Source organism: Microchirus variegatus (assembly GCF_963457635.1).
Source record: "Microchirus variegatus genome assembly, chromosome: 16".
Taxonomy (NCBI): Eukaryota; Metazoa; Chordata; class Actinopteri; order Pleuronectiformes; family Soleidae; genus Microchirus; species Microchirus variegatus.
The window spans coordinates 19,835,426-19,860,322 of NC_139817.1; the positions used below are offsets into that span (position 1 = coordinate 19,835,426).

At 44.0% G+C, this 24,897-nt stretch overlaps 1 protein-coding gene across 2 annotated transcripts; it reads left to right on the forward strand.

The window, feature by feature from the left end:
• Positions 1 to 2,540: 2,540 nt before the first annotated feature.
• LOC310938259 (G protein-coupled receptor kinase 5-like) lies at positions 2,541 to 24,756 on the forward strand (the record flags this gene model as incomplete). 2 transcript variants are annotated; one of them, XM_083902748.1, is made up of 16 exons in its annotated part: positions 2,541 to 2,592; positions 15,078 to 15,173; positions 15,256 to 15,368; positions 17,388 to 17,465; positions 17,641 to 17,738; positions 18,533 to 18,625; positions 20,548 to 20,611; positions 20,701 to 20,841; positions 20,919 to 21,109; positions 21,189 to 21,226; positions 21,332 to 21,421; positions 21,494 to 21,702; positions 21,799 to 21,936; positions 22,091 to 22,228; positions 24,374 to 24,505; positions 24,621 to 24,756. In XM_083902748.1, 16 exons carry the CDS (start codon positions 2,541 to 2,543, stop codon positions 24,705 to 24,707), a joined length of 1,758 nt encoding a protein of 585 aa, XP_083758874.1. In that variant the 3' UTR covers positions 24,708 to 24,756. The 2 variants fall into 2 exon arrangements, with proteins under 2 accessions (XP_083758874.1, XP_083758875.1); XM_083902749.1 differs by having other exon boundaries at positions 24,624 to 24,733.
• Positions 24,757 to 24,897: the final 141 nt, after the last annotated feature.

Below are 24,897 nucleotides of genomic sequence, written 5' to 3' on the forward strand. Positions count from 1 at the left end.
AGTCAATAATGAGGAAAATAACCTGAAACTTTGTTTCTACCTGTGCATACAGAACAACAACAACAAGACACATGAGAGACTTCTGCTGATACATCATCTGTGTCTCACTGTGTGTGTCTGTTTGTGTGTCTGTGTGTCTCTGTGTTTGTGTCTCTGTGTGTCTCACTGTTTGTGTGTCCGTGTGTCTCACTGTGTTTCTGTCCCTGTGTGTCTCACTGTGTTTTGTGTCTGTGTGTCTCACTGTGTTTGTGTCTCTGTGTGTCTCACCGTGTCTGTGTGTCTCACTGTGTTTGTGTCTCTGTGTCTCACTGTGTTTGTGTCTCTGTGTCTCACTGTGTTTGTGTCTCTGTGTGTGTCTGTCTCTGTGTTTGTGTCTCTTGTGTGTCTCACTTTGTTTGTGTCTGTGTGTGTCTCTGTGTTTGTATCTCTTGTGTCTCCCTGTGTTTGTGTCTCTGTGTGTCACACTGTGTTTGTGTGTCTGTGTGTCTCTGTGTTTGTGTCTCTGTGTGTCTCACTGTGTTTGTGTCTCTGTGTGTCTCACTGTGTCTGTGTGTCTGTGTGTCTCTGTGTTTGTGTCTCTGTGTGTCTCACTGTGTTTGTGTGTCTCACTGTGTTTGTCTCTGTGTGTCTCACTGTGTTTGTGTCTCTGTGTCTCACTGTGTTTGTGTCTCTGTGTGTCTCACTGTGTTTGTGTGTCTGTGTGTGTCTCACTGTGTTTGTGTGTCTGTGTGTCTCTGTGTTTGTGTCTCTGTGTGTCTCACTGTGTTTGTGTGTCTCACTGTGTTTGTCTCTGTGTGTCTCACTGTGTTTGTGTCTCTGTGTCTCACTGTGTTTGTGTCTCTGTGTGTCTCACTGTGTTTGTGTGTCTGTGTGTGTCTCACTGTGTTTGTGTCTCTGTGTGTGTCTCTGTGTTTGTGTCTCTTGTGTGTCTCACTGTGTTTGTGTCTCACTTTGTTTGTGTCTCTGTGTTTGTGTCTCTGTGTGTCTCACTGTGTTTGTGTCTCTGTGTGTCTTTGTGTTTGTGTCTCTGTGTCTCACTGTGTTTGTGTGTCTCACTGTGTTTGTGTCTCTGTGTGTCTCACTGTGTTTGTGTGTCTGTGTGTCTCACTGTTTGTGTGTCTGTGTGTCTCACTGTGTTTGTGTCTCTGTGTATCTCACTGTGTTTGTGTGTCTGTTTGTCTCACTGTGTTTGTGTCTATGTGTGTCTCACTGTGTTTGTGTCTCTGTGTGTCTCACTGTGTTTGTGTGTCTGTGTGTCTCACTGTGTTTGTGTGTCTGTGTGTCTCACTGTGTTTGTGTGTCTCACTGTGTTTGTGTGTCTGTGTGTCTCACTGTGTTTGTGTCTGTGTGTCTCTCACTGTGTTTGTGTGTCTGTGTGTCTCACTGTGTTTGTGTGTCTGTGTGTCTCACTGTGTTTGTGTCTCTGTGTATCTCACTGTGTTTGTGTGTCTGTGTGTCTCACTGTGTTTGTGTGTCTCACTGTGTTTATGTCTCTGTGTGTCTCACTGTGTTTGTGTCTCTGTGTATCTCACTGTGTTTGTGTGTCTGTGTCTCACTGTGTTTGTGTGTCTCACTGTGTTTATGTCTCTGTGTGTCTCACTGTGTTTGTGTGACTCACTGTGTTTGTGTCTCTGTGTTTCACTGTGTTTGTGTCTCTGTGTCTCACTGTGTTTGTGTGTCTCACTGTGTTTGTGTCTTGGTGTGTCTCACTGTGTTTGTATCTCTGTGTGTGTGTGTCTCACTGTTTTTGTGTCTCTGTGTGTCTCACTGTGTTTGTGTGTCTCACTGTGTTTGTGTCTCTGTGTGTCTCACTGCTTGTGTGTCTGTGTGTCTCACTGTATTTGTGTCTCTGTGTGTCTCACTGTGTTTGTGTGTCTGTGTGTCCCACTGTGTTTGTATCTCTGTGTGTCTCTTTGTGTTTGTGTGTCTGTGTGTGTGTCTGTGTGACTCCTGTCAGGCTCTTGACGCAGCTGTGACACAGAGGCTCCGCCCAATTTGACTACGCTACAACACGGAGGGAGGGGAAGGGGGCGCTCTCTCTCTCTCTGAATTAACTCAACTCTGCTGCTGTTGCTGCTGCAGTTGTATCGTAAAAAGCTGGTGCCTAAGGTGCGCCCGTCCTCTCCGCCCTCTCCTCCGCTGTTGTACCGCGGTCTGGAGCCGGTTCCCCGGTTATTGTCAGCCGCCGGTGCCTTCAGCTCGATGATCGTGTGCGTCGTGGAGACATTACGCATGGAAAGGTTCTGGGGAGACTGGAGTAGAAATGCAGCGCCACACTTCCAACCCACAACAAGAACCATGTCCAGCTCAGGATGCGACCAGATCCACGACCAGATCCATGACCAGATCCATGACCAGATCCACGACCAGATCCACGAGCAGATCCCTGACGTCCTGTTTTATCTGGTACGACTTTGATAGGAGTGACATTTTCTCTGCGTGAAGAAGAAGAAGAAGAAAAGAGGAAGAAGAAGAAAAAGAAGAACACTGACAGACAGATCCTCATCTACCTTAAACCTCTGCATTTGATCTGCTCTCTGATGGAGCTGGAGAATATAGTAGCTAACACTGTACTGCTGAAGGCGAGAGAGGGTGAGTGCACACACACACACACACACACACACACACACACACACACACACACACACACACACACACACACACACACACACACACACACACACACACACACACACACACACACACACACACACACACTCAGAGACACAAACACAGTGAGACACACAAGAGACACAAACACAGTGAGACACACAAGAGACACAAACACAGAGACACACACAGAGACACAAACACAGTGAGACACACAAGAGACACAAACACAGTGAGACACACAAGAGACACAAACACAGAGACACACACAGTTAACACAAGTTAAATTAAGATAACTAACTTAGTGAGTCCATGTAGGCCTGGTCTGACTGTGGCACAGTCTGTGCTCAATATGCAGAAAAGACAAGGTGCAAGTAATAGTGATGAGCTGGTGTAGTCAGGTAGTGGGGCTGTAGTCAGGTTGTAGTCAGACTGTAGTAATACTAGGTAGAGGCTGTCGTCAGGCTCTAGTGAGACTGTAGTCAGGCTGTCGTAAGCTGTAGGCAGGTTGTAGTCAGGCTGTAGTCAGGCTGTAGTCAGGCTGAAGTAAGACTGTAGGTAGAGGCTGTAGTCAGGTTGTAGTGAGACTGTAGTCAGGCTCTCGTCAGGCCGTAGTCAGGTTGTAGTCAGGCTGTAGTCAGGCTGAAGTAAGACTGTCGGTAGAGGCTGTAGTCAGGCTGTAGTCAGGTTTTAGTGAGGCCGTAGTGAGACTGTAGTCAGGCTGTAGTGAAGGTGTAGTCAGGCTGTAGTCACACTGTAGTGAGGGTGTAGTGAGACTGTCGTCAGGTAGAGCTGAAACGATTATTCGATGAATCGATTATTAATCGATTACTAAATTAATCGGCAACTATTTTGATAATCGATAATCGGTTCTAAGCTTTTTTCATGATTAAAACAAGATTTCTGACTGTTTTAGCTTTAGTTTCTTTGCTCCACATAACAAAGAAATCATTAAAACTGAATAATTTTGGTTTGTGGACAAAACAAGACATTCAAGAACATCGTCATTTCCAGGTTTGACGAACACTGATCAACGTTTTTTTTTACATTTTATGACATTTTATGGACCAACCGATTCAACGATTAATCGAGAAAATAATCGACAGATTAATCGATTACGAAAATAATCGTTAGTTGCAGCGCTATCGTCAGGCTGGAGTGAGACTGTAGTCAGGCTGTAGTCACACTGTAGTAAGACTGTAGGTAGAGGCTGTAGTCAGGTTGTAGTGAGGCCATAGTGAGACAGAAACTTCACTCACTACAGCAGCTAAACTACACACATGCAACACTAACCCAGGCTCGTTTCATTCTCACTGCCTTGCTGCCTCCCACCACATCCTCTTTCACTGTCTGCAAATGAATGCACTCTTTGACAACATTTGACATGCAGAGACAAAGAGACACACACTGAGACAGGGATGAGGGACGCACAAGTGCAGGCTGACATGTGACGTGTGTTGCACACACACAGAGAAACACTGTGACCAAGGCCAGATGATGCTGTCTGACATAAGGAGGTGTATCTGTATGGTGTCATAAAGGTGATTTCAGAGGAAGGCAGGGTTGTGCAGAGGACAGGAGGAAGAAAGCCTGCAGGTAAACATAATGTAATCTGACTCCATGATTGTCTCGCATGAATGGAAGTCAGTCACTGTAACTTAAAGAGCCACTTCAGTTTCACTTTTTAAGGTTTGTCCGCAGTTGAAGTGAAATTCTAGCTGTCATTACAGCAAAGGCTCCTTCTTTTAAAATGATCATGTCTTTTTCACACAGTGGAAATGGATGAGGACGCCAAGTCACCTCATTTACTTCTGTAACGGCAATAATGCTCGTCTTTCTTCAGAGTACAAAATCCACACTTGAATTTGCTTGTTAAAAAAAAAAAACACGTGCGACATATATATGTTATTATATTATTATTGAATACGTCAGCATTAGGTTTCATGGGGTTTCATGAGGCAACAAATACCACAAGCACCTTCCATTATTCTCCTGATGACATGCAGAGTGTATGGAAGAGGACACAGAGTGTTTCGTGGGAACTAATATCATAATAAAGTCAAACAGGAAGCTGACTTGCTGTCTGAACCCTCAGCTGTGATGGGCAGGACTTGAATGAATTAAGCTTCTTTAATGAACGTGTTAATGACCCATGAAGACAGACTGTTCTTGTCCCAGCTGCTCCATCAGCCCTCGTCCAGTCCCTGTCCTGACTGTGAGCGAGAGAAATAGGCCTTGTACATGTTCACACTGAGTTAATATGATGAAACACTGCTTTCTCAGCAGCTCGACCAATGGCCCGTCAAACGCAGCCAAGTGAGACTGATTCAAAAGTTCACATTTGTTGTGGTGTGCACACTGAAATATGTCACAGGTTGTTGTGAGGGTGTTGCTGCTCGTGTCCTTAGATTGACAGAGTCCAGTCCCTGTGCACATCCCTGCTGCTGCTGCTGCTGCTGCTGCTGCTGCTGGTCGCTCCTCTGCTTCTCACTCATGTAAATGACAGTGTAGATGGTGCAGACACACAGGATCATCTTAGGTCACATACCAGCAACAGTGGGAGTATGTGAATAGAGCAAACGAAGAGTGTTTATTCCTGCTTGTTTATGTGAGTGCGTCCTGAGCCCCAGCCGCACTGAGAGCCACATCTCTTCTGTCCAAATACTCCCAGAACAGCATGGACCAGTGTGTACACACACACACACACACACACCTCAGTTATCAGTGAAACGCTGTGAGTGCGGTTGAAGTGTAGAATTAAAAGAAAACAGCCTTTATTCAGCCATGTCTTCCTCTCCTCTGGTGTCAGTGAGCGGCTTTTACAGCTGACGTCCTGTGAACGCGACGGCTTCAAAGACTCCTCTCTGACGATGGGTTACTGCGTTAAAACCTGTGGATCAAATAGGATTATGAAATAGGATTTTGAAAAACAAACAGACAGCTGTGAGATTACGGAGCTTTCCTCTTGTGAAGTGAAGTCAAACAGCAGTCAGATGCAGCCCATAACCTATTTATTCTAATGATGATTACGTAAACAAAGTGAGTGGGCCACTGCCATCCGAGAGCCATCTTCCTGTGGAGTCGCCTTCCGGTCTCTGTGGGAGATAGTTCATGGTGATATGAAACAGTGTTGGTCATCTGAGGATCATCTGACAGCTACAGCACTGTTGTGCTAACCATGTGAGAGCCGTGTGTGTGTGTGTGTGTGTGTGTGTGTGTGAAGCTTTTATACCAGGCTATACTGTAGATTTATGAGAGGGTGAATTATTTTGTATAAATGTAACATGAACTCTGCTGCTGTGTGTGTGTGTGTGTGTGTGTGTGTGCCCATTCACAAGACTTGCTGGCAGCAGTAGAACATTCCGAGCCTCGTGAGAGAACGCCATTGGCTGTCAAGGTGAATGAGAGTAAAGGGGGAAAAGATGCCTCTGCTGAACTGCAGTCACAGAGCTGAATTCCACTCTGCTGCCCGCTGGCTCTCCAGCTTGGTCGGTCATGCTTTTGGACACTGTTGTTACATAAGAGCGTCGAACCAGTGCATTAAAGGTATATTTCCAAAAAGCTGAGTCGAGGTACGATGGGAAAAACAAGTGTTCAGCCTTTCTTTAAATATGTCATCAGATTAAGGCTGAACACATTAATGTCAACTTTCAGTCACAGTTTATTGATATGTTTACAGCCCATATAGCTCTAAAAAAAAGGATCTTCTTTCCTGATAGAAATGCTGTGTTATTTACACTTTGTGTACATCCACCGGTAACCGTGAACCTTTCCAGGGCCTTGCAGTTGGTCAATAATGAAATCTATCCCGGCGTCCAAGTCGTACCTCTGCCGGTAAAGCAACCAGGCTCTGTTTAAATATCTCTCTGTAAAAATGGTTTCTTGCAATGCCAGCCTTATCAGAATATCTCTGTAGTTCCAATTAACGCTGTTTTTTAGTGTGTATCTACGTCCTTACCTTGTTTAAGAAGCCCTGAAGGTTCAAAACAAACAGTTCAGCCACTGCTGAGAACGCTGTGTTTTATTGTAATCTCGGGCTCAGCGAGATCTCTGAAAAAACCCAGTCCGGTTACGTAAACAGTGGTTCTCCTGAACAGCAGATCCTCCTGCTCCGGGCACTAGTCCGGGCACATCCCGTTGTGTACATTGAACCGCAGAAGAAGAATAACGTCCGTTGTGGAGGTGTTTCACGAGCGACAGTGTCTTCTGACTCTGGGTCTGACTCCGGGTCAAAGTCATAAAAGGGATTGCGGTGGGGAGTCGTGACGAAGCTATTTGTAAACACTGTTAAAACAATGTTTTGATAATGAGGAGCAGTGCATCCACCGTTCCAGAGGGGGGAGCTGCGCTTCTGAGAGCTGGTGTGGTGAATATGTCACTTCCGGGTACTGGCCAATCACAAGACTCTGTCTTCTGGGGGTGAGAGTTGAGTCGGAAATATTGCGGATGGGCAACAGCGTCAGAAAAGAGGATTTCTATCGGCTCGTTTACAGCAACTAGGAGGTTTTTGACCATAAAAACAAGTTCATGTATGTAAGTAGACCTCCATAACTAACATATATGTGCAACAGGACCACTCTATGTGACCTTTAACGTTTTCCCTTTCCGTCGCGTAGCTGTCGCTCCTCTGCCTCTACCTGAGACCTTCGAGATGGTGCGCTCAATTTGCTTAACCAGCTCTCCAGGAATTATATTATTATTACTTCGTTCGCACATTATACCTACTTCATGGCCACAAAATATTATTTTGTGCGCACGTTGTACTTATTTGACATGTCATGTCCGGGGCTCCGTAGGAATAAAACCAATTGAAAATATTTGAATTTATTTAAGTCATTAAATTAGACGTGGGACTAATGGGAGAATCCTGACTCTGTCAGATCTGGATTACATCAAGCCCTAATCACATTGTGCTGCGTTCGGAAACTATCTTGACATTTTTGTTCTGCCGCATTACAATCTCCAGAGGTTTTGTCATTCCAGATCAGCTGGCTAGTCAATACAAGGAATTGTATATGAAACAAGAAAAGCAGAGATATTTGTCTGTACGAGTGACTTGTGTGGGCTTGAAGCGAGCGCTGTGGCTTTGAGCTGCTGCTGCAGGAGAACTGAGGGCTTTCGCTACGTCACGTGATTCCACAGCAAGTCTTGGCAGGCCCAAGCCGCTGTCATAACCAACAGCATTTTAGTGAAATGAGCCTGGTATCCTGTGCAATTCTGCAACCTCAACTATCAAACACACAGGCCTTTGTTGCTCTGTGTGATCCTCCTCCTCCTGCCGTCACATAATGGCAACGGAAAATTTACTCCAGTCACTTTGTCTCTGCTGTCGCACTCACATTTTCTCTGCTACTCCCACACAAACAAAACACTTGCATGGAGAGCTCCTCCCCCAGGACAGAGCCATGACATAATGCTGCTAACTTTTATTGTGAGGAGACGGGAGAGGGAAAAACAGCCTGTTGTTTCACTTCCAGGCCAATGAATGGAATGGCTGCCTTAAAATTTGTGCTTCCCACAGGAAACGCACCATGAATGACGTCTATGACATTTTATCAAACGTAATCATCAACTTTATCTGATTCTATGGTCAGCAGAAGTTGTACAGTGCAGCAGCATCACACACTGCTCACACATACATGTGCATTATATTAAAGGAGAGATGTTATGGTGCAGTGAGTTAGTTCATATTGATAATTATCATCATAAAATTTTACTTAAAGGGACACTGTGTAGTATTTATGGGTTTATATAACCCAAAATCCACTTTTTTTATACATATTATGTGCTCCTGCATTGTCTAGTCGCTGTATAATGGTTTTTGTTTCATTTTCGTAGTGTTTCAAAAAGTCATGTAAAATAACATCTTCGCGGGCCGCGGTTGCATTGCCACTGTTAGCAGCGAGACGCCATGTTTCTACCGGAGCCTGTAAGGACAAACGCGAGAGAACAAATCAAGCGTCTCTTTACTTGTAGCAGAAGTCCCGCCTCCACTCTCCCCGCTTCGTCTGCTACGGCCGCGGTAACTCGCCCTCTCCCTCGCCTCACGAACCTCATCTGCTGACACGGAGAAAGACAACGAGGACGACATTTGACCAGCTGCGGATACCGTAGCGCTCAGGGAAGGGAGGGGGTGAGCAGAGGAGCAGTTCTTTGTTGTAAATTTCAGCCTCTCCTCTAGATCGCAAGAAGAATAACGTCCGTTGTGGAGGTGTCTCACGAGCGACAGTGTCTTCTGACTCTGGGTCTGACTCCGGGTCAAAGTCATAAAAGGGACTGCGGCGGGGAGTCGTGAAGAAGCTATTTTTAAACACTGTTAAAACAATGTTTTGATAATGAGGAGCAGTGCATCCACCGTTCCAGAGCTGGTGTGCTGAATATGTCACTTCCGGGTACTGGCCAATCACAAGACTCTGTCTTCTGGGTGAGAGAGTCTCAAATCTCGCGGCTGGGAAACAGCGTCAGAAAAGAGGGTTTCTATCGGCTCGTTTACAGCAACTAGGAGGTTTTTGACCATAAAAACAAGTTAATGTATGTAAGTAGACCTCCATAACTAACACATATGTGCAACAGGACCACTCTATGTGAGCTTTAAAACAATAAACACGAGTTACACACGGAAACATCTGAGGCAATGATGTAATCGCTCAAAAACATATGAATACGTATTGAACCTTTGATATTGAAGAAAATTGTATTCTTGTTGAATTATTGTATCTATAATATATCTACATATATAATCTATAATCTCTAACATTGAGAGCTCAGACCATTAAGTGTATACTTTAGTTTTTCTGTGTGCCTCAAAAAAACTTATGTGTGAGTGTGTGTAGAATAAACATTTAAAAGTATTCAGACTGTGTCATAAAGATAAAACTTCAGCTGTTTTCACATCAAGCTTTATAAATACAGTGATACATTAAGGCAGTTTTATGTGTTTTATTGAAGTGATTTTGTGGACAAACAACAAAAGCCCCGAGGCCTGGTTTCAGATTAGACGCAGATTAGGGTTCAATGCTTTTCCTGCTGCTTGACATATTTTTTAAAAAAAATCAGAATTCTTCAGAATGAAGTCATCAGCATCAGCAGAAGGTCTCAGTTCTACATGAGATTTAAAGTAAAAAAAAAAAAGAAGCAGAAAAGCCCGGCTCTGCGTGGCCAGAACCACAAGTCTCGCTGTGTTTTTTGAGTAGGAGCGTGACTCATTTTTTCTTGAGTGGAAAAATTCAGCTCTGTGGCTCTTACGATCTCTATTGTTGTTACTGCTTCTGCCCACATACACAGTGTACGTAACGCGTTCACGCCTGTTCTTTGGGGTTGTCAAGTGGGATTCTGGGAAATATATGTTAACTATCTGAAGTAAAAGCAGACATTTTAACAATGCAGTGATGATATCCCTGATTCTCATGTGATCACCGCTGGTGATTACTCATGCAGCATCGATGGACTTCCTGTTCTGTGTAATGGAACATTCAATTAATATTTGATGGACTTTCATTTAAGAATAATCAATGTTGTAACTTTTGAAGCTTCCTCGTTAATCTCTCCTGTCCTGTAATGAAGCTAATGCTGGACACAGGTTTTCATGTCATTCACGTCCATGCAAATGTGCTGATGCATGCAAAACAAGGTCAGACACGGCAGTTACCCAAGGCTGGGTCATGTCGCTGAAGTGAAGATACTGTATGTTCTTCTCTAAATGTGGTTATTCATGTATTCATAGTGAATTTATGAAGGATTTATAGGTAAAAACAGCAGCGTTCTCTTAGCATTTGTGTTGATGTGATTTCATTATTCCAGAGACAAAAGGGCACGGAACAACGTCAACATTTACAGTCAGGGCCCGGATCAAACATCACAAAGACTGTGTTTGTGTGTTCGATGATATGAGAAGTAACTGGAGAACGAGCTTCAGAGGATTAAGAAAGCTGAACAAGGGCAGCACCGTCACTTCCGGGATGGCTCTGTGTGTGTTGAGTATTATCTGTCCACATCAGTCAGTCTTGTTGTCATTGTGAGCACTTTGCCGTGTGTTTGCTCTCGTTCACTCGCTCTCAACACAGATAAACTCATCCCTCCTAGTGATTTCAGATTACTTTGCCATAATGTTCCGCTCTATGAAAACATTTATGGAGGTGAACAAACACACTGACAGCATGTCTCAGGGCGTAGGAGTGTCCTATTATGGTCAGCATTGTGTGGACTATGCTCTGCCCTCCTGGATCTTTATGGATGGACAAACACCAAGTATTACCCAGCATGCACTGTGCAGTGTGTGGTGCTTTGATTGGACAGCGTGGTGGTGGTTATATAATTTCAGTCTATTGAATCCCCCCCCCCCCCACACACACACACACACATTCCATATTTCAGATATTTATGGAACAGGAAATGTGTGGCACCTGATTATTCCCAGGCAGGAAATGTAACCTGACTTCTGCTGCTTTTGTCACATTTTTGTCTTTGCATGCAACTTTTCACTCACACACACACACACACACACACACACACACAGACACACACACACACACACACACACACACACACACACACACACACACACACACACACGCACACACGGACACGGACACACACACTCCACAACAACTGTCACAGCTCACCAGCGCTGAGGTCATGGACCGGTTTGACCACCTCACTCTGCATTAACACATTGCTCCTGCCCTTGGGCTGCGTTCTATTTATAGCTGTAATGATTACAAGGACATTAAGACGGGAAAACTGTCTCACTTGTGTCGGCTCGCTCTTGAAGCTTTGTGCACATGTAGCTACAGGCAACATGTTTCACTGAAAACTGTGGAAAACAGGAAACATATGTTTTAGATTTCATGTGATACATAAATATATATACAGTCAGACACACTTCTCCTCTTTTGGCTCTATACACCACGACAATGGAATTGAGCTTTAAAGGTGCATTATGTAATAAATCTAAAACAACTGGCCAAGAAATCCTCCTAATTTGTCCCAGAGACTCAGAGAATAATGTTCATACAACAAACTGAACTCACCAATGACAACACTACAGCGCCACCTACCGCCGTCTACCAATCATTGCAGTCAGTAGAGTCTCAGCTGCCAAGCAACCACTGGTTGCCAGTGACGTCTGAGCGACAATGGCGAAGAAAACGAAACCTAAAAGACCTCTGTATTTTGAATTTTAGTGTAGTAACCGTTTTTGGCCACATTCTTACATATGGTGCCTTTAATTTGAGGGTATTTACATCAAAATCAGGTGAACGGAGTAGGAATTACCACACTTTCTATATGAGCCTCCCACTTTTTAGGGGACCAAAAGTAATGGGAATTGACTGAAAAGGTATTTCATGGACACGTGTGGGCTATTCCCGCGTTATGTCATCTTCAATTAAGCAGGTAAAAGTTCTGGAGTTGATTCCAGGAGTGACTTTTGCATTTGGAATCTGTTGCTGTTTACTGTCAATATGAGATCCATCGAGCTGTCACTGTCAGTGAAGCAAGCCATCATTAGGCTGAAAAATCAAAACAAACCCATCAGAGAAATAGCAAAAACATTAGGTGTGTCCAAATCAACTGTTTGGAACATTCTTAAAAAGAAAGAATGCACCGGTGAGCTCAGCAACACCAAAACACTAAGTGGTTCAACATGTGACCCCAGACCCCCACAGAAGCTGAAAGAATAGTCCAGTGTTGCCAGATTAAAAGCTGTATGTCACAGATGTTTGCTCTGAGCTTGTTAGCGGTTGTTAGCAGCGTCCAGATAATTATTGTGATAAAGATAATAAAAAAAGAAAAACCTTGTGGACTGTGGTAATAAAGCAGCTAAAGCAGAGGGACCGACATGACATCATGGTGGAACAGGGCAACAAATAGTGTCTTCCTGCTATAGTCCTCGTCCTCGACTCAGGTCCGGGCAGTGTTTCCCTTCCCGTCCTGTGGCACACACACACACACACACACACACACACACTGCACAAACCTGAAAAAAAATAACTGAAATGTTATTTGCATGTAGAGATAATTTGCATTGTCCTCAATGCCTTTAGGTGTGAGGCTGTAAAGTTTGCTCTTGAGTTCACAGAAATATAAACTTTCCATTTGTCTATTGAATGTACTTTGGTGTAAGCCTAAGCATCTCCTCTTAAATGTCATGAAAAGAAGTTCTCTGCAGGAAGGAAAAGGATGTGCCAATGCACACTCACGCCTGTCTTCCTTGTGGAATAATGTGCTTGTTTTCCACGGCACATAAAAACACAGGCCTTCACCTGCAGATCTCACACTACTAAAGTCCAAGGATTGAGCAGCTGGACTCTGTGGGAGAGAAGGAAGTGGGATACTTGTGAGAACAAAGGCATTTGTATAGTGCGGTGGTGTTTGGCTTCACTGTGCTGCTACCTCACAGACCACCACAGTGTGACTCAACAGTGAGGTGATGTGTAAGAATGAGTTGGATAATCAGAAAGAAAAAGTCTGTTGTTTGTGAACGAGGATGTGGATTTGTGTGTGTGTGTGCGTTGCAGGAAGATGAGTGTGAATCGTCAAAGAGAGCCTTTCTCACATTTTGCACAGTGTAGGTGTAGAGAAGAGCAAACTCTCTGCCCATGCTCTCACATCACACTGCTGAAAAGCTCTGTACATAGAGCTGGTTCTCCACACAGACCTGATGGATGTCTGCAGTGACAATGAAAATACCTACAGACCTCAGGTTCTGTTGCACATCGACACTGGCCTCCGGTCTGCAGGACCCTACAAACACCAACAATACAAGGACCATACACTCTTGTGTTGTTTGTATTTTGGCCACAGAGACGTTAGAGATGACAAATAAAGGAAATGATTTGTTTCACCTGTGGAGATGGAGGACAATTTATTCATAATATTTGTATGTTTGCGGGAGTGGCTGTGTATGAATTTGTGTATGGATGTTGAGATCTGCTCATGCAACACAACACTGCACTTTCTCTTTATTCCTTCCTGGAATCAGTCTTGAAGTAGTTTGTTACACTTGGACAAATTAAATATGATGACGTGGGACTGAGTGACTTTTTTCATCTCCCCCTCTCACACACAGTGAAGAATAAAAGGTTTTATTAACCACAATAAATCCGCTGTATTTGGCTCTTTTTTCTCCAACGCGGATCCCGAACTGGGGATAATTCTGTCGAGTTCTGAATGAATAATGACATGAAGAGCAGGATAAGAAAGAAAAATACAGAGCTGTGTTTCTGGATTTATCTGTAATGTGAATGAATGCGAAGCCGTAAATAGATGATTATGACGATGATATAAAAAGTAGGAGGTGATTTCAGGAGGCTACAAAAAAGCACAGAAAAGAAGGAACTGCATTATTTCTGGATGTATCTCTGCATTATGTAGAAGTTGAATTCCTGGGTGGAGCTGATATTTATGACGTTGAGCCCTCACAGGAAAGCCAGGGCGTGCGGTGGCCGCTTTCATCCACACATGACGTACAGTAGCTTGATATTTAGCCTGGTGAGCCTCGTGGGGAATGACCTTCTTTGTTCACTGCTGTGGTTTGGTCAGGATTTTAATAAAAGGGATTAAAATAGGAGACCACACAGCTGAGACCCCTGGGGTTCTCATAACTGAGCACATGAACGTTTTCACACAACAACTGGTGCTTAAATAAGGAAGTGGGCCTGTTTATAGTGTGTTTGATGAGGAGCAGGTGCTACAATTTAAGATTTAGACAACGTCAGCCAAACTATCTTTTAAAATATGAACATTAGAGCAAAAACACTTAACTATCTTAGTTTTTTGGTACATTTTTTAGACAACAGTAAGTTTTCCTTTACTTTGTTAATCGATACGCTCCCTCATCCCGGTTCATCGTCCTGTGCGCTGAAATCCCCAGGTAACAGTTTGCCCAGAATCTCACAGTTATCAATTACACACTCGCATCCACATCGGGACACTGTGGGAAGTTATGTTTGGTCGTCTTACGGCCGCGATCCAAGCGAGCCGACGACTCGGATACTTGGGTCTCCGTGGTTGCGCCTCCAAGCAGGAAAGCGGTGAAAAGTGAATCCATTGTCGATCTTTCTCCCATTGCTAATGGGTGTTGCGCTGTTACACCCAACAACACAGCAACGGTTTACCATGGTTGAGATGGTAAATAATGCCAAATTAAGAAAACTAAGACACGCGACTGAGAAGAAGTGAAGCACAGGAAGTAAAGGAAGCCTCCAACATGGCGGCCACGCCAAGTAATGGCGTCACCGAGCCCTATTGTAACTATGAACAATGTAATGTGTATGTACAGATGTTGGAGAACGAGGAGAGGAGATGAGAGATTTATGGAGGAAATGGATGCATTGTGTGAAATATGGAGACTCTGAGGCCACACACACATTCTCGTTTGGCTGAGTGAATCTTAATCATCATCATCATTCATTTCCTTCATTATTCCTTTTCACTGTTGTGCCTCTTGTCTGTCCTTGTCTTCTCAGGTGGAGGAGGAAAACGCAAAGGGAGGAGCAAAAAATGGAAGGAGATCCTTCGCTTCCCTCATATAAGCCAGTGCACTGAGCTGGGAAACAGCATAGGTACGAGTGTTTGTGCTCAGCGTCCAAGTGTTTTATTACAAACTGTTATTACATGAAGTTTTTCTTCTTTGGTTATTTGCAGAGAGAGATTATGTTTGTATCTGTGAGAAACAGCCCATAGGAAGACTTCTCTTCCGTCTTTACTGTGAGACCAAATCTAATCTTCAACGGTGCATCCAGCTACTGGACGCAATGGTACACACACGCATGCACACACACACGCACACACACACACACTCAATGAGGAAGTATAAGGAAAGTCAAGATTAAGAATCACAGTCAGTGTCTACGAACAGGTCTGGATTTTTTCCTCAGAGTTTGTCTTTCACATATTATATGGTAATAAGAATGCAGTGGGAGTTTTGTCACATTCACAGCAGCAGGAGGACGCCCCTGGTCCCTGTCATGAGCAGGATGCGGGACACGTCTCCTTGTGTCCATTTCTGTCCCGTCTGTGTCACTTGGACATTATTTGTAAATGAGAGCACTGGCAGGAAAAGATATGGAAAATATCAGACGAGACCTTTGTGTACATTTTGGACAATTAGAGGAAAATGTCTGGACTTCGCACTGATAGAACACACACACACATCCATCTTCTCAAGTGCCGTCACTTTCATCAAGACACATGGCCTGAATCCAAGCTGCTGCTGCGTCAAGAGCAGACAATTACACTGAGTAATGATTATTCAACCGCCCCCAGACCACACCTCCACCCAGACCACACCTCCATCCAGACCCCACCTTCACCCAGACCACACCTCCATCCAGACCACACCTCCATCCAGACCCCACCTTCACCCAGACCACACCTCCACCCAGACCCCATCCTCACCCAGACCACACCTCCACCCAGACCACACCTCCATCCAGACCACACCTCCACCCAGACCACACCTCCATCCAGACCACACCTCCATCCAGACCCCACCTTCACCCAGACCACACCTCCCCCCAGACCCCATCCTCACCCAGACCACACCTCCACCCAGACCACACCTCCATCCAGACCACACCTCCACCCAGACCACACCTCCACCCAGACCCCACCTCCACCCACACCACACCTCCACCCAGACCCCATCCTCACCCAGACCACACCTCCACCCAGACCCCACCTCCACCCACACCACACCTCCACCCAGACCCCATCCTCACCCAGACCACACCTCCACCCAGACCCCACCTCCACCCACACCACACCTCCACCCAGACCACATCCTCACCAAGACCACACCTCTATCCAGACCACACCTCCACCCAGACCACATCCTCACCAAGACCACACCTCTATCCAGACCACACCTCCACCCAGACCACATCCCCACCCAGACCACACCTCCATCCAGACCCCACCTTCACCTCCACCCAGCATTGCCCCCACCCCCCAGTTTCCCTCTCAAGACAGAATACCATAAAACCTCACACATGACATATTTTAGTCGAAAAGGATGGTATTGACAAATCATTCACGGCACCTTTAACACTGTTCAGTGAGTGTATGTGTGTCACAGCTTCATATGTTCACACACTGAGCCAAGAGTCACATATGTTTATGTTTCTGTGAGAGTGAGTGACACTGTGTGTGTGTGTTTTTGTGTGTGTACGTTCTGCTGATTGTCATTCATCTTAATTTACATCTTTCAGTTTCCTGTTATGCTTATAACTGTCATGATGGATATTATAAATATATAATAATAAATAAAGCCTTGATCAAATGTCATTTAACTACAATTTTGTCATCTTAACTAGAATCTATTACAAACTGTACCATAACTGAGTTCAGTATCTTTGACATCAATGTCAAGATCAATATCTGGACTTTGATACCAAACATTTTTCCTACCAATATAAATAGAAAATGACTCATTACAGTAAAATGCTTTAGTTCTCATGAGCTTATGTTTATTCTGTGTATTTTAGATCTTTTCTGCAGCATCTTAAAACAAAACAATCACACGTTAGCTCTGTCTCTGATAAACAGCTAATCTGGAGCCAGGTGGATGCTGGACAAAGCTGCATGTTTATTGACTCAATGGTGATGATGAGATTAACTTTTTCAAAACCGAACGTTAACACATGTACAACACAAGGTGAAGCAGTGGGGGTTTGAAGCAGAGTCAGTATCACAAAAATACTAGTAATAACTTACTATACATCTGTATAATGAATGATATTAAAGGTTCATGACACTTGAGTTTATTTGTGTTTCAGGAAGACTACGAGGTGACACCTGATGAAAAAAGAAAAAGAAGAGGAGACCAGATCATTAAGACTTTTCTCTCTAAACAAGTAGGTTTCATTCATACTGTGTTGTTTCATCATTAACCCTTTCAGTTACAGCTCAACCACAGCCTTACTCACAGTTTAATGTACAAACCAGTGCTGTATGGCTGATGTGTTATAAAGTAATGTATTTGTGTGATTTCTGTGCGTATGTCACTGTTTACATGTGTCCATGATGTAGTCGCCTCAGCGAGTTGACATCGCCGAGGTTTTTGCAGACGAGTGCAGAGAAAACCTACAGCTCAGTCCATGCAAGGAGATCTTCAGCAACTGCTGCAAGTGAGAAACACTCTCTTCATCCTCTAACCTGATCAACACTCACCTGTCTGCTCAACACTCACCTGTCTGCTCAACACTCACCTGTCAACTCTCACCTGTCTGCTCAACACTCACATGTCTGCTCAACACTAACCTGTCTGCTCAACACTCACCTGTCTGCTCAACACTCACCTGTCTGCTCAACTCTCACCTGTCTGCTCAACACTCACCTGTCTGCTCAACTCTCACCTGTCAACTCTCACCTGTCTGCTCAACACTCACCTGTCAACACTCACCTGTCTGCTGAACTCTCACCTGTCTGCTTGACACTCACCTGTCTGCTCAACACTCACCTGTCAACACTCACCTGTCTGCTCGACACTCACCTGTCTGCTCGACACTCACCTGTCTGCTCAACACTCACCTGTCAACACTCACCTGTCTGCTCGACGCTCACCTGTCTGCTTAACACTCACCTGTCAACTCTCACCTGTCTACTCAACTCTCACCTGTCAACACTCACCTGTCTGCTCAACACTCACCTGTCTGCTCAACACTCACCTGTCTGCTCGACGCTCACCTGTCTGCTTAACACTGACCTGTCAACTCTCACCTGTCTGCTCAACACTCACCTGTCTGCTGAACTTTCACCTGTCTGCTCAACACTTGCCTGTTGTGTCTCCTCCTTATCGTCTTTATTTATCTGTTGTTGTAACTGTGTCATGTATGTAGCATGTAGCAGGGATATTGTGAACATTAGAACTTGAATATTTGACTGTGTTTGTGTTTGAATCTGCTGCACTGTTTCTGAGCAGAGCCGTCCATGACTACCTGAGAGACGGTCCATTCAAAGACTTCCAGAACTCCATGTACTTTGATCGACTCCTGCAGTGGAAGATGCTCGAGAGGTGGGATGAAACATTTCTTTTGTATTTGTATTCAATAACAAATAGTCAAAGGTGATGCTGCTGCACATTACAGCGTGTCAGAATTCTCACGTGATGTGAACACACTGTAAAAACATTATATATTGACAGTGAAAGAGGGAGTTTGGTAGATGGCTTGGTAGAGGTCTGCGCTTTCCAAGTGCTTTTCTAGTTATCTCTGTCGTTTCTCCTCTGTGTGGCAGTGCTACCACCCGTGTTTTATACAACAGACAAAAACAAGTTTTATTTTGTGTATATACTGGCTGCACCATTATTATTATTGAAGCACTAACAAAGGTCGTTAACTAGAAAAGAGAAAAATGCTTTATCTATTTTAGTCTGTGAGTGGTCATTTGAAGCAGTGCCAGTTCAACAGCAGTATGTTTTTCACGGTGTGAAGCCGAAACTAAGCAAACAAAGAAGAATTACTTCATCCACATAAATAGAGAGTGAAGAGAGTGAAAGAATGGAGAGAGTCAAGAAAGAGTAGTTTCATCCTGTTTAGTATTTGAAGGCACCCTCAATCTAAACCCTCAAGCTCAACCCTTAATCTTAACTGGCCCTCAAAACCAAGTGTTGAGGGTTATTTTGTCACTTAGAAATGGGACACCCCTTAAATGCAGATACGTCTTCAGACTGTGGGGGGCAGAATAATGCGAAAGCTGCGTCCAGTCTGTCAACTCCAAAAAAGAAGAAGAAGAACACATTTACGTCATGATTATTTATTTATTTATTATTTTATTCCAGTCAAGTTATTAGGTTGTCAGTTAGTTATAAGATGATACTCATACAAATACCACAACCACGGACATATTCAGCGATTGCGTGTGCGCACTGGCCGGCTATTGACAAAAGATCGTAAAATAAAAATAAATGTGACGCAACAATGACGTCAGTAATCCATAATATGGGCCTAAACTAAGATAATACAATGGTTTTCATAATTTGTATATCTCTATTAAAGAAAATACTTAATTTGTATCGCACTCGCTTCGCCATCTTTCTCATGTGAAAACACGCAATGCATTTTGGGTAGCCCTTGCTCCCAAGGGTGGTCTTGGAAAATGTCAATATTGAGGGCGATACAGCCCTTAAACTCGCCCCTCAACTTAATTTTTCAGAGAATCGGGACAGCACTTTTTTGAGATTGAGGGTTAAGATCGAGGGTTAAGCAAGAAATTGGAATTCACCCCTAGAGTTCTTTGGCAATATTTTAAGGGAAAGGGGAAATGTGTATGAGATGTGGTGACAGAGCTTAAAGCAGTGTTTCAGTGTGTTGGTTCTGCACTTGATGACCTTTAGCTTCTCCCTGTGGGGAGGGGAGGGAACTCCATCTCACTAATAAACTCTAATGACTGATTAATGACTGATAAATGCTCTTTAAAGTGGGTACATACACATATTAATACATAATGTATTTATTTATAAACTTGTATGTCAAATGTTGAAATGAGCTTAAGTTTGAGTTTATGGATGAGATGGAGAACGTTCCCCTCAGGGAGAACCAAGAGACCATAAACTGCTGTGAACTATTTTACCCCACACCTGCTCTTTGTATGATAAAATAATGAAAATGTTGAATATAATATAATATAGTTTAATATAATATAAATATCGTATAGTATAGTATAATATAATATGTAGTGTATACCATGACAAAAAGAAGTACAGTGTGGTGACTCAAAGAGGAAGCTCTTCATGCAAATGCATGTAAAAGCTTGTTAGAAGGAAGCAGCAGCCTCTCATTCCATCTGTGTCTGTACAGTGAAAGTGCATCCAAGAGGCCGCACCCTGTACAGGAAACAGACTCAGGATGATATTGAGTTGTGCAGATAATATCTCTGTCATGATCAATATTATATGAGCGTCTATTAATGGCTTTTGCTGCGTCTGTGTTCCGTCAGGCAACCGATCACTAAAGACACGTTCAGGCAGTACCGGGTCCTGGGGAAGGGGGGATTCGGAGAGGTAAGAGATGTTAATCAGAAGTTCATTATGATGATGATGATGATGATGATGAATTAGAGTCATCTCTGAGACGTTGTTGTTCCTCTCAGGTGTGTGCCTGTCAGGTCAGAGCCACAGGGAAGATGTACGCCTGCAAGAAGCTGGAGAAGAAGAGGATAAAGAAAAGGAAAGGAGAATCCATGGCGCTGAATGAGAAGCAGATTTTAGAGAAAGTCAACAGTAGATTTGTGGTGAGTAAATAAAGATGAGAGATCATGCTCTCTGTCTTTGTTCTCTTGTCTGATCTTGTCTTCATGTCGTCTTCCAGGTGAGTTTAGCGTATGCATATGAGACCAAAGACGCTCTGTGTCTGGTGCTGACCATCATGAACGGTGGAGACCTAAAGTTTCACATTTACAACATGGGAACTCCGGGCTTTGATAAAGACAGGGTCCAGTTTTATGCTGCTCAGATCTGCTGTGGACTGGATCACCTGCACAGGGAATGTATTGTCTACAGGTAGCGCTGCATACTGCATGTATGTCTTTATCTTTATTCTGTTTGTGTTGGGCTCTCTTTAACGTGTTCTTTATTTTAGGGATCTGAAACCAGAGAATATCCTCTTGGATGACAATGGTGAGTTTTGACTGCTTGAATGAAGCACAATGTAAAACCACAGTAGCTGTGTTTCCATAAACCACTAAACTTTGAATAAATATGTCAAACTCATCACTGTTACAGGACACATCCGTATTTCTGACCTGGGGCTGGCCATCAAAGTGCCTGAAGGCGAGCTGATCAGAGGCAGAGTGGGCACTGTGGGTTACATGGGTAAGAGACGCAGCCGGCAATCATTCATTTATCTGAGTTTTTACCCTGAACAATAACCCGTTTTCTCTTTAGCTCCAGAGGTGATAAACAATGAGAAATACAGCATGAGTCCCGATTGGTGGGGGCTGGGCTGTCTCGTGTACGAGATGACTGCTGGACGATCTCCCTTCCGTGCTCGTAAAGAACGCGTGAAGCGGGAGGAGGTGGAGAGGAGGGTGCAGGAGGAAGAGGAGGAGTACAATGACAAGTTCACCGAGGACACCAAGGCCATCTGTAGAATGGTGAGGCGTCAAGCGAAGATGTTAACCCTCATGTTGAAAATAAGCAATCATAAAAATAGTAAAAAAATGAAAAGCCCCGTGCTTCTCCTTGCCCAGCTGCTGACCAAAGACCCCAAACAGAGGCTGGGGTGTCAGGCTGACGGAGCAGCGGGTGCCAAGGTCCACTCCTTTTTCAAAAACATCAACTTCAAGAGGCTGGAGGCGGGGATGGTGCAGCCTCCCTTTGTGCCTGATGTGAGTACAACTTTGCACACTGTGTGTTTCAATCAAACCCAGTGTCAAACTCTCACTGAGAGAACTTATAATAACTTATATTATGTAAAATAATCTTTGAAGGTAAACTTGTCTTCCGTTTTTCTCTTTGGTCCCGGTACTTGTCCTCTCCCAGCCTCGGGCAGTGTACTGTAAGGACGTTTTGGACATAGAGCAGTTCTCCACAGTCAAGGGAGTCAATTTGGACCAAACTGACAATGACTTCTACTCCAAATTTGCCACAGGCAGCGTTTCCATCCCATGGCAGAACGAGGTAAGTGTGTGTGTGCACTTAATAAGACTTGTTTAAATGCTGGCTGCAGTTTGTGTAACTGCTGGAAGCTCTTATTTACTGCTCTCCCCTCATGTCCTCCCCTCTTCTCTCCTCTCCTTCCGTTTCCGGTGAGTGTGAGTGACGGGGATCAGGTCGGTCACAGTAAATGAGTTTTTGCCTCTAGGATGAACAAAGCGTTGGTGGTGTTTCTCAAGGAGTTTTCGTCAGAGACCTGTATAGGTGTCCCCGCTGTTCTCTTTATTCTCTCTATACACCGCTACAATGGAAATGAAATGAAATGAACAAAATGTGCTTTAACTGCACACTTTCAGCTTTAATTCGAGGGTATTTACATCCAAATCAATTGAACGGTGTAGAAATTACAACACTTTCTATATGTGCCTCCCACTTTTTAGGGGACCAAAAGTAATGGGACAAACTAAAGTAGAGATATTCCATACCATTTTTTCCCTCCCGATACCGATTCCGATACTTGTGCTGTGGGTATCGGCCGATACCAGTGTGTTATAATTTTTTCATTTTAAAGTCATACTACTCCTGCATGACTGTGATATTATAATCATTGTGGTGAGGCCTGGCTGAGGTTAAACCCTTTTAAAAACATGAATGTTGTACAATATTGTAAAATAAAATAAAAACATTTACAGTTTTAAATAGAGCAGTGTAAAAAAAAAGCAAATTAACTGAATAAATCTAGAAATACATACATACAATACAATATTTTCAAATAAAAGGCAGGCAGTATGTGACCCTTGGTGTGCATCACCGCAGGGCACTTCGAGGGGTAAATGTTGACTCTCAGTCCACCCAGTGTGATGTTAAAGCGGACCAAGTTCCAATTAACGCTGTTTTTTAGTGTGTATCTGCATCATTACCTTGTTTACGAAGCCCTGAAGTTTCGAAACAAACAGTTCAGCCACTGCTGAGAACGCTGTGTTTTATTGTAATCTCGGGCTCGTTTACAGCAACTAGGAGGTTTTTGACCATAAAGTTAATGTATGTAAGTAGACCTCCATAACTAACATATATGTGCAACAGGGCCACTCTATGTGAGCTTTAAACTAAGCACAGACCACGGACATTTACATGTTGGAGCGCCTAATGTCCGTAGTCTTTCAGCATACACGAAATGTGTTAATAATTTATCGGCGCCTGGACTCCAGGACTCGCCGATACCGATGCCAGCATTTTCGGCAGTATAGGAGGCCTTTCCGATACTGGTATCGGAATAGGAACAACTCTAAACTACATAATCATAAATCAAACCTTCATTGTTTTATACTTGGTTGCAAATCCTTTGCAGTCACTTACAGCCTGAAGTCTGGAAGGCATAGACATCACCAGACACTGGGTTTCATCCCTGGTGATGCTCTGCGAGGCCTCTACTGCAACAGTCTTCACTTCCTGCTTGTTCTTGGGGCATTTTCCCTTCAGTTTGGTCTTCGGCAACTGAAATGCATGCTAAATCAGATTCAGGTCATGTGATTGACTTGGCCATTGCATAAAATTCCACTTATTTTCCTTAAAAAACTCTTTGGTTGCTTTTACAGTACGCTTTGGGTCATTGTCCATCTGCACTGTGTTTCGCCGTCCAATGAGTTCTGAAGCATTTGGCTGAATATGAGCAGATAATATTGCTGGAAACACTTCAGAATTCATCCTGCTGCTTTTGTCAGCAGTTACATCATCAATAAATACAAGGGAACCAGTTCCATCTGCAGCCATACATGTCCACACCATGACACTACCACCACCATGCTTCACTGATGAGGTGGTATGTTGTGGATCATGAGCAGTTCCTTTCCTTCTCCACACTCTTCTCTTCCCATCACTGTGGTACAAGTTGATCTTGGTCTCATCTGTCCAGAGGATGTTCTTACAGAATTGTAACAGCCTTTTTTAGGTGTTGGTTGGTGAATTCTATTCTTGTCTCCAGTTCAGTCAGGTTTGATGGTTTCCGAGCATGGACAGTCCGCTTTAAACCACACCACAAATGTTCAATAATATTCAGGTCTGGGGACTGAGATGGCCATTCCAGAACATTGTATTTGTTCCTCTGCATGAATGCCTTAGTAGATTTTGATCGGTCAAAGGTCTCCTCTCCTCTACTCTCCTCTCCTCTAGATGATAGAGACAGAATGTTTCCGAGATTTGAATGTGTTTGGACCTCAGGGGTTGAAACCTCCGGACCTTGACTGGAATCAGCCTCCGGAGCCGCCGCGGCGCAGCCTGTTGGACAGGATCTTTAGGAGGCATGTAAGTATGAACACACACAGACAGATCCATAGAGCCACAGATACAGATACTCAAACAAACCTCTCTCTTCTTCTTCTTCTTCTTCTTCTTCTACTTCTTCTTCTTGTCTGTGCAGCAGCACCCTGAGGTGCCGATCTCCCACAGCTGTGTGCAGTCTACCAGTGTAAACTCTGTGGACTCCATGACCAACTCTGCCCCCTAGTGGCACAGTGACAGTGAGGGAGCCACACACAAAGAGAAGAAGGAGCTCCATGGGGCTTCCCTGCTGCCGATTGGCCCATAATCCGGGTCGTGAGCAGCAGCTGGAGACAGCCTGTCTAAAAGCCGAAATGGAATGGTCAATGTTGCAGAGACGTTTAGAAACATTTGGACAAAACTAAGTCACCCTCAGG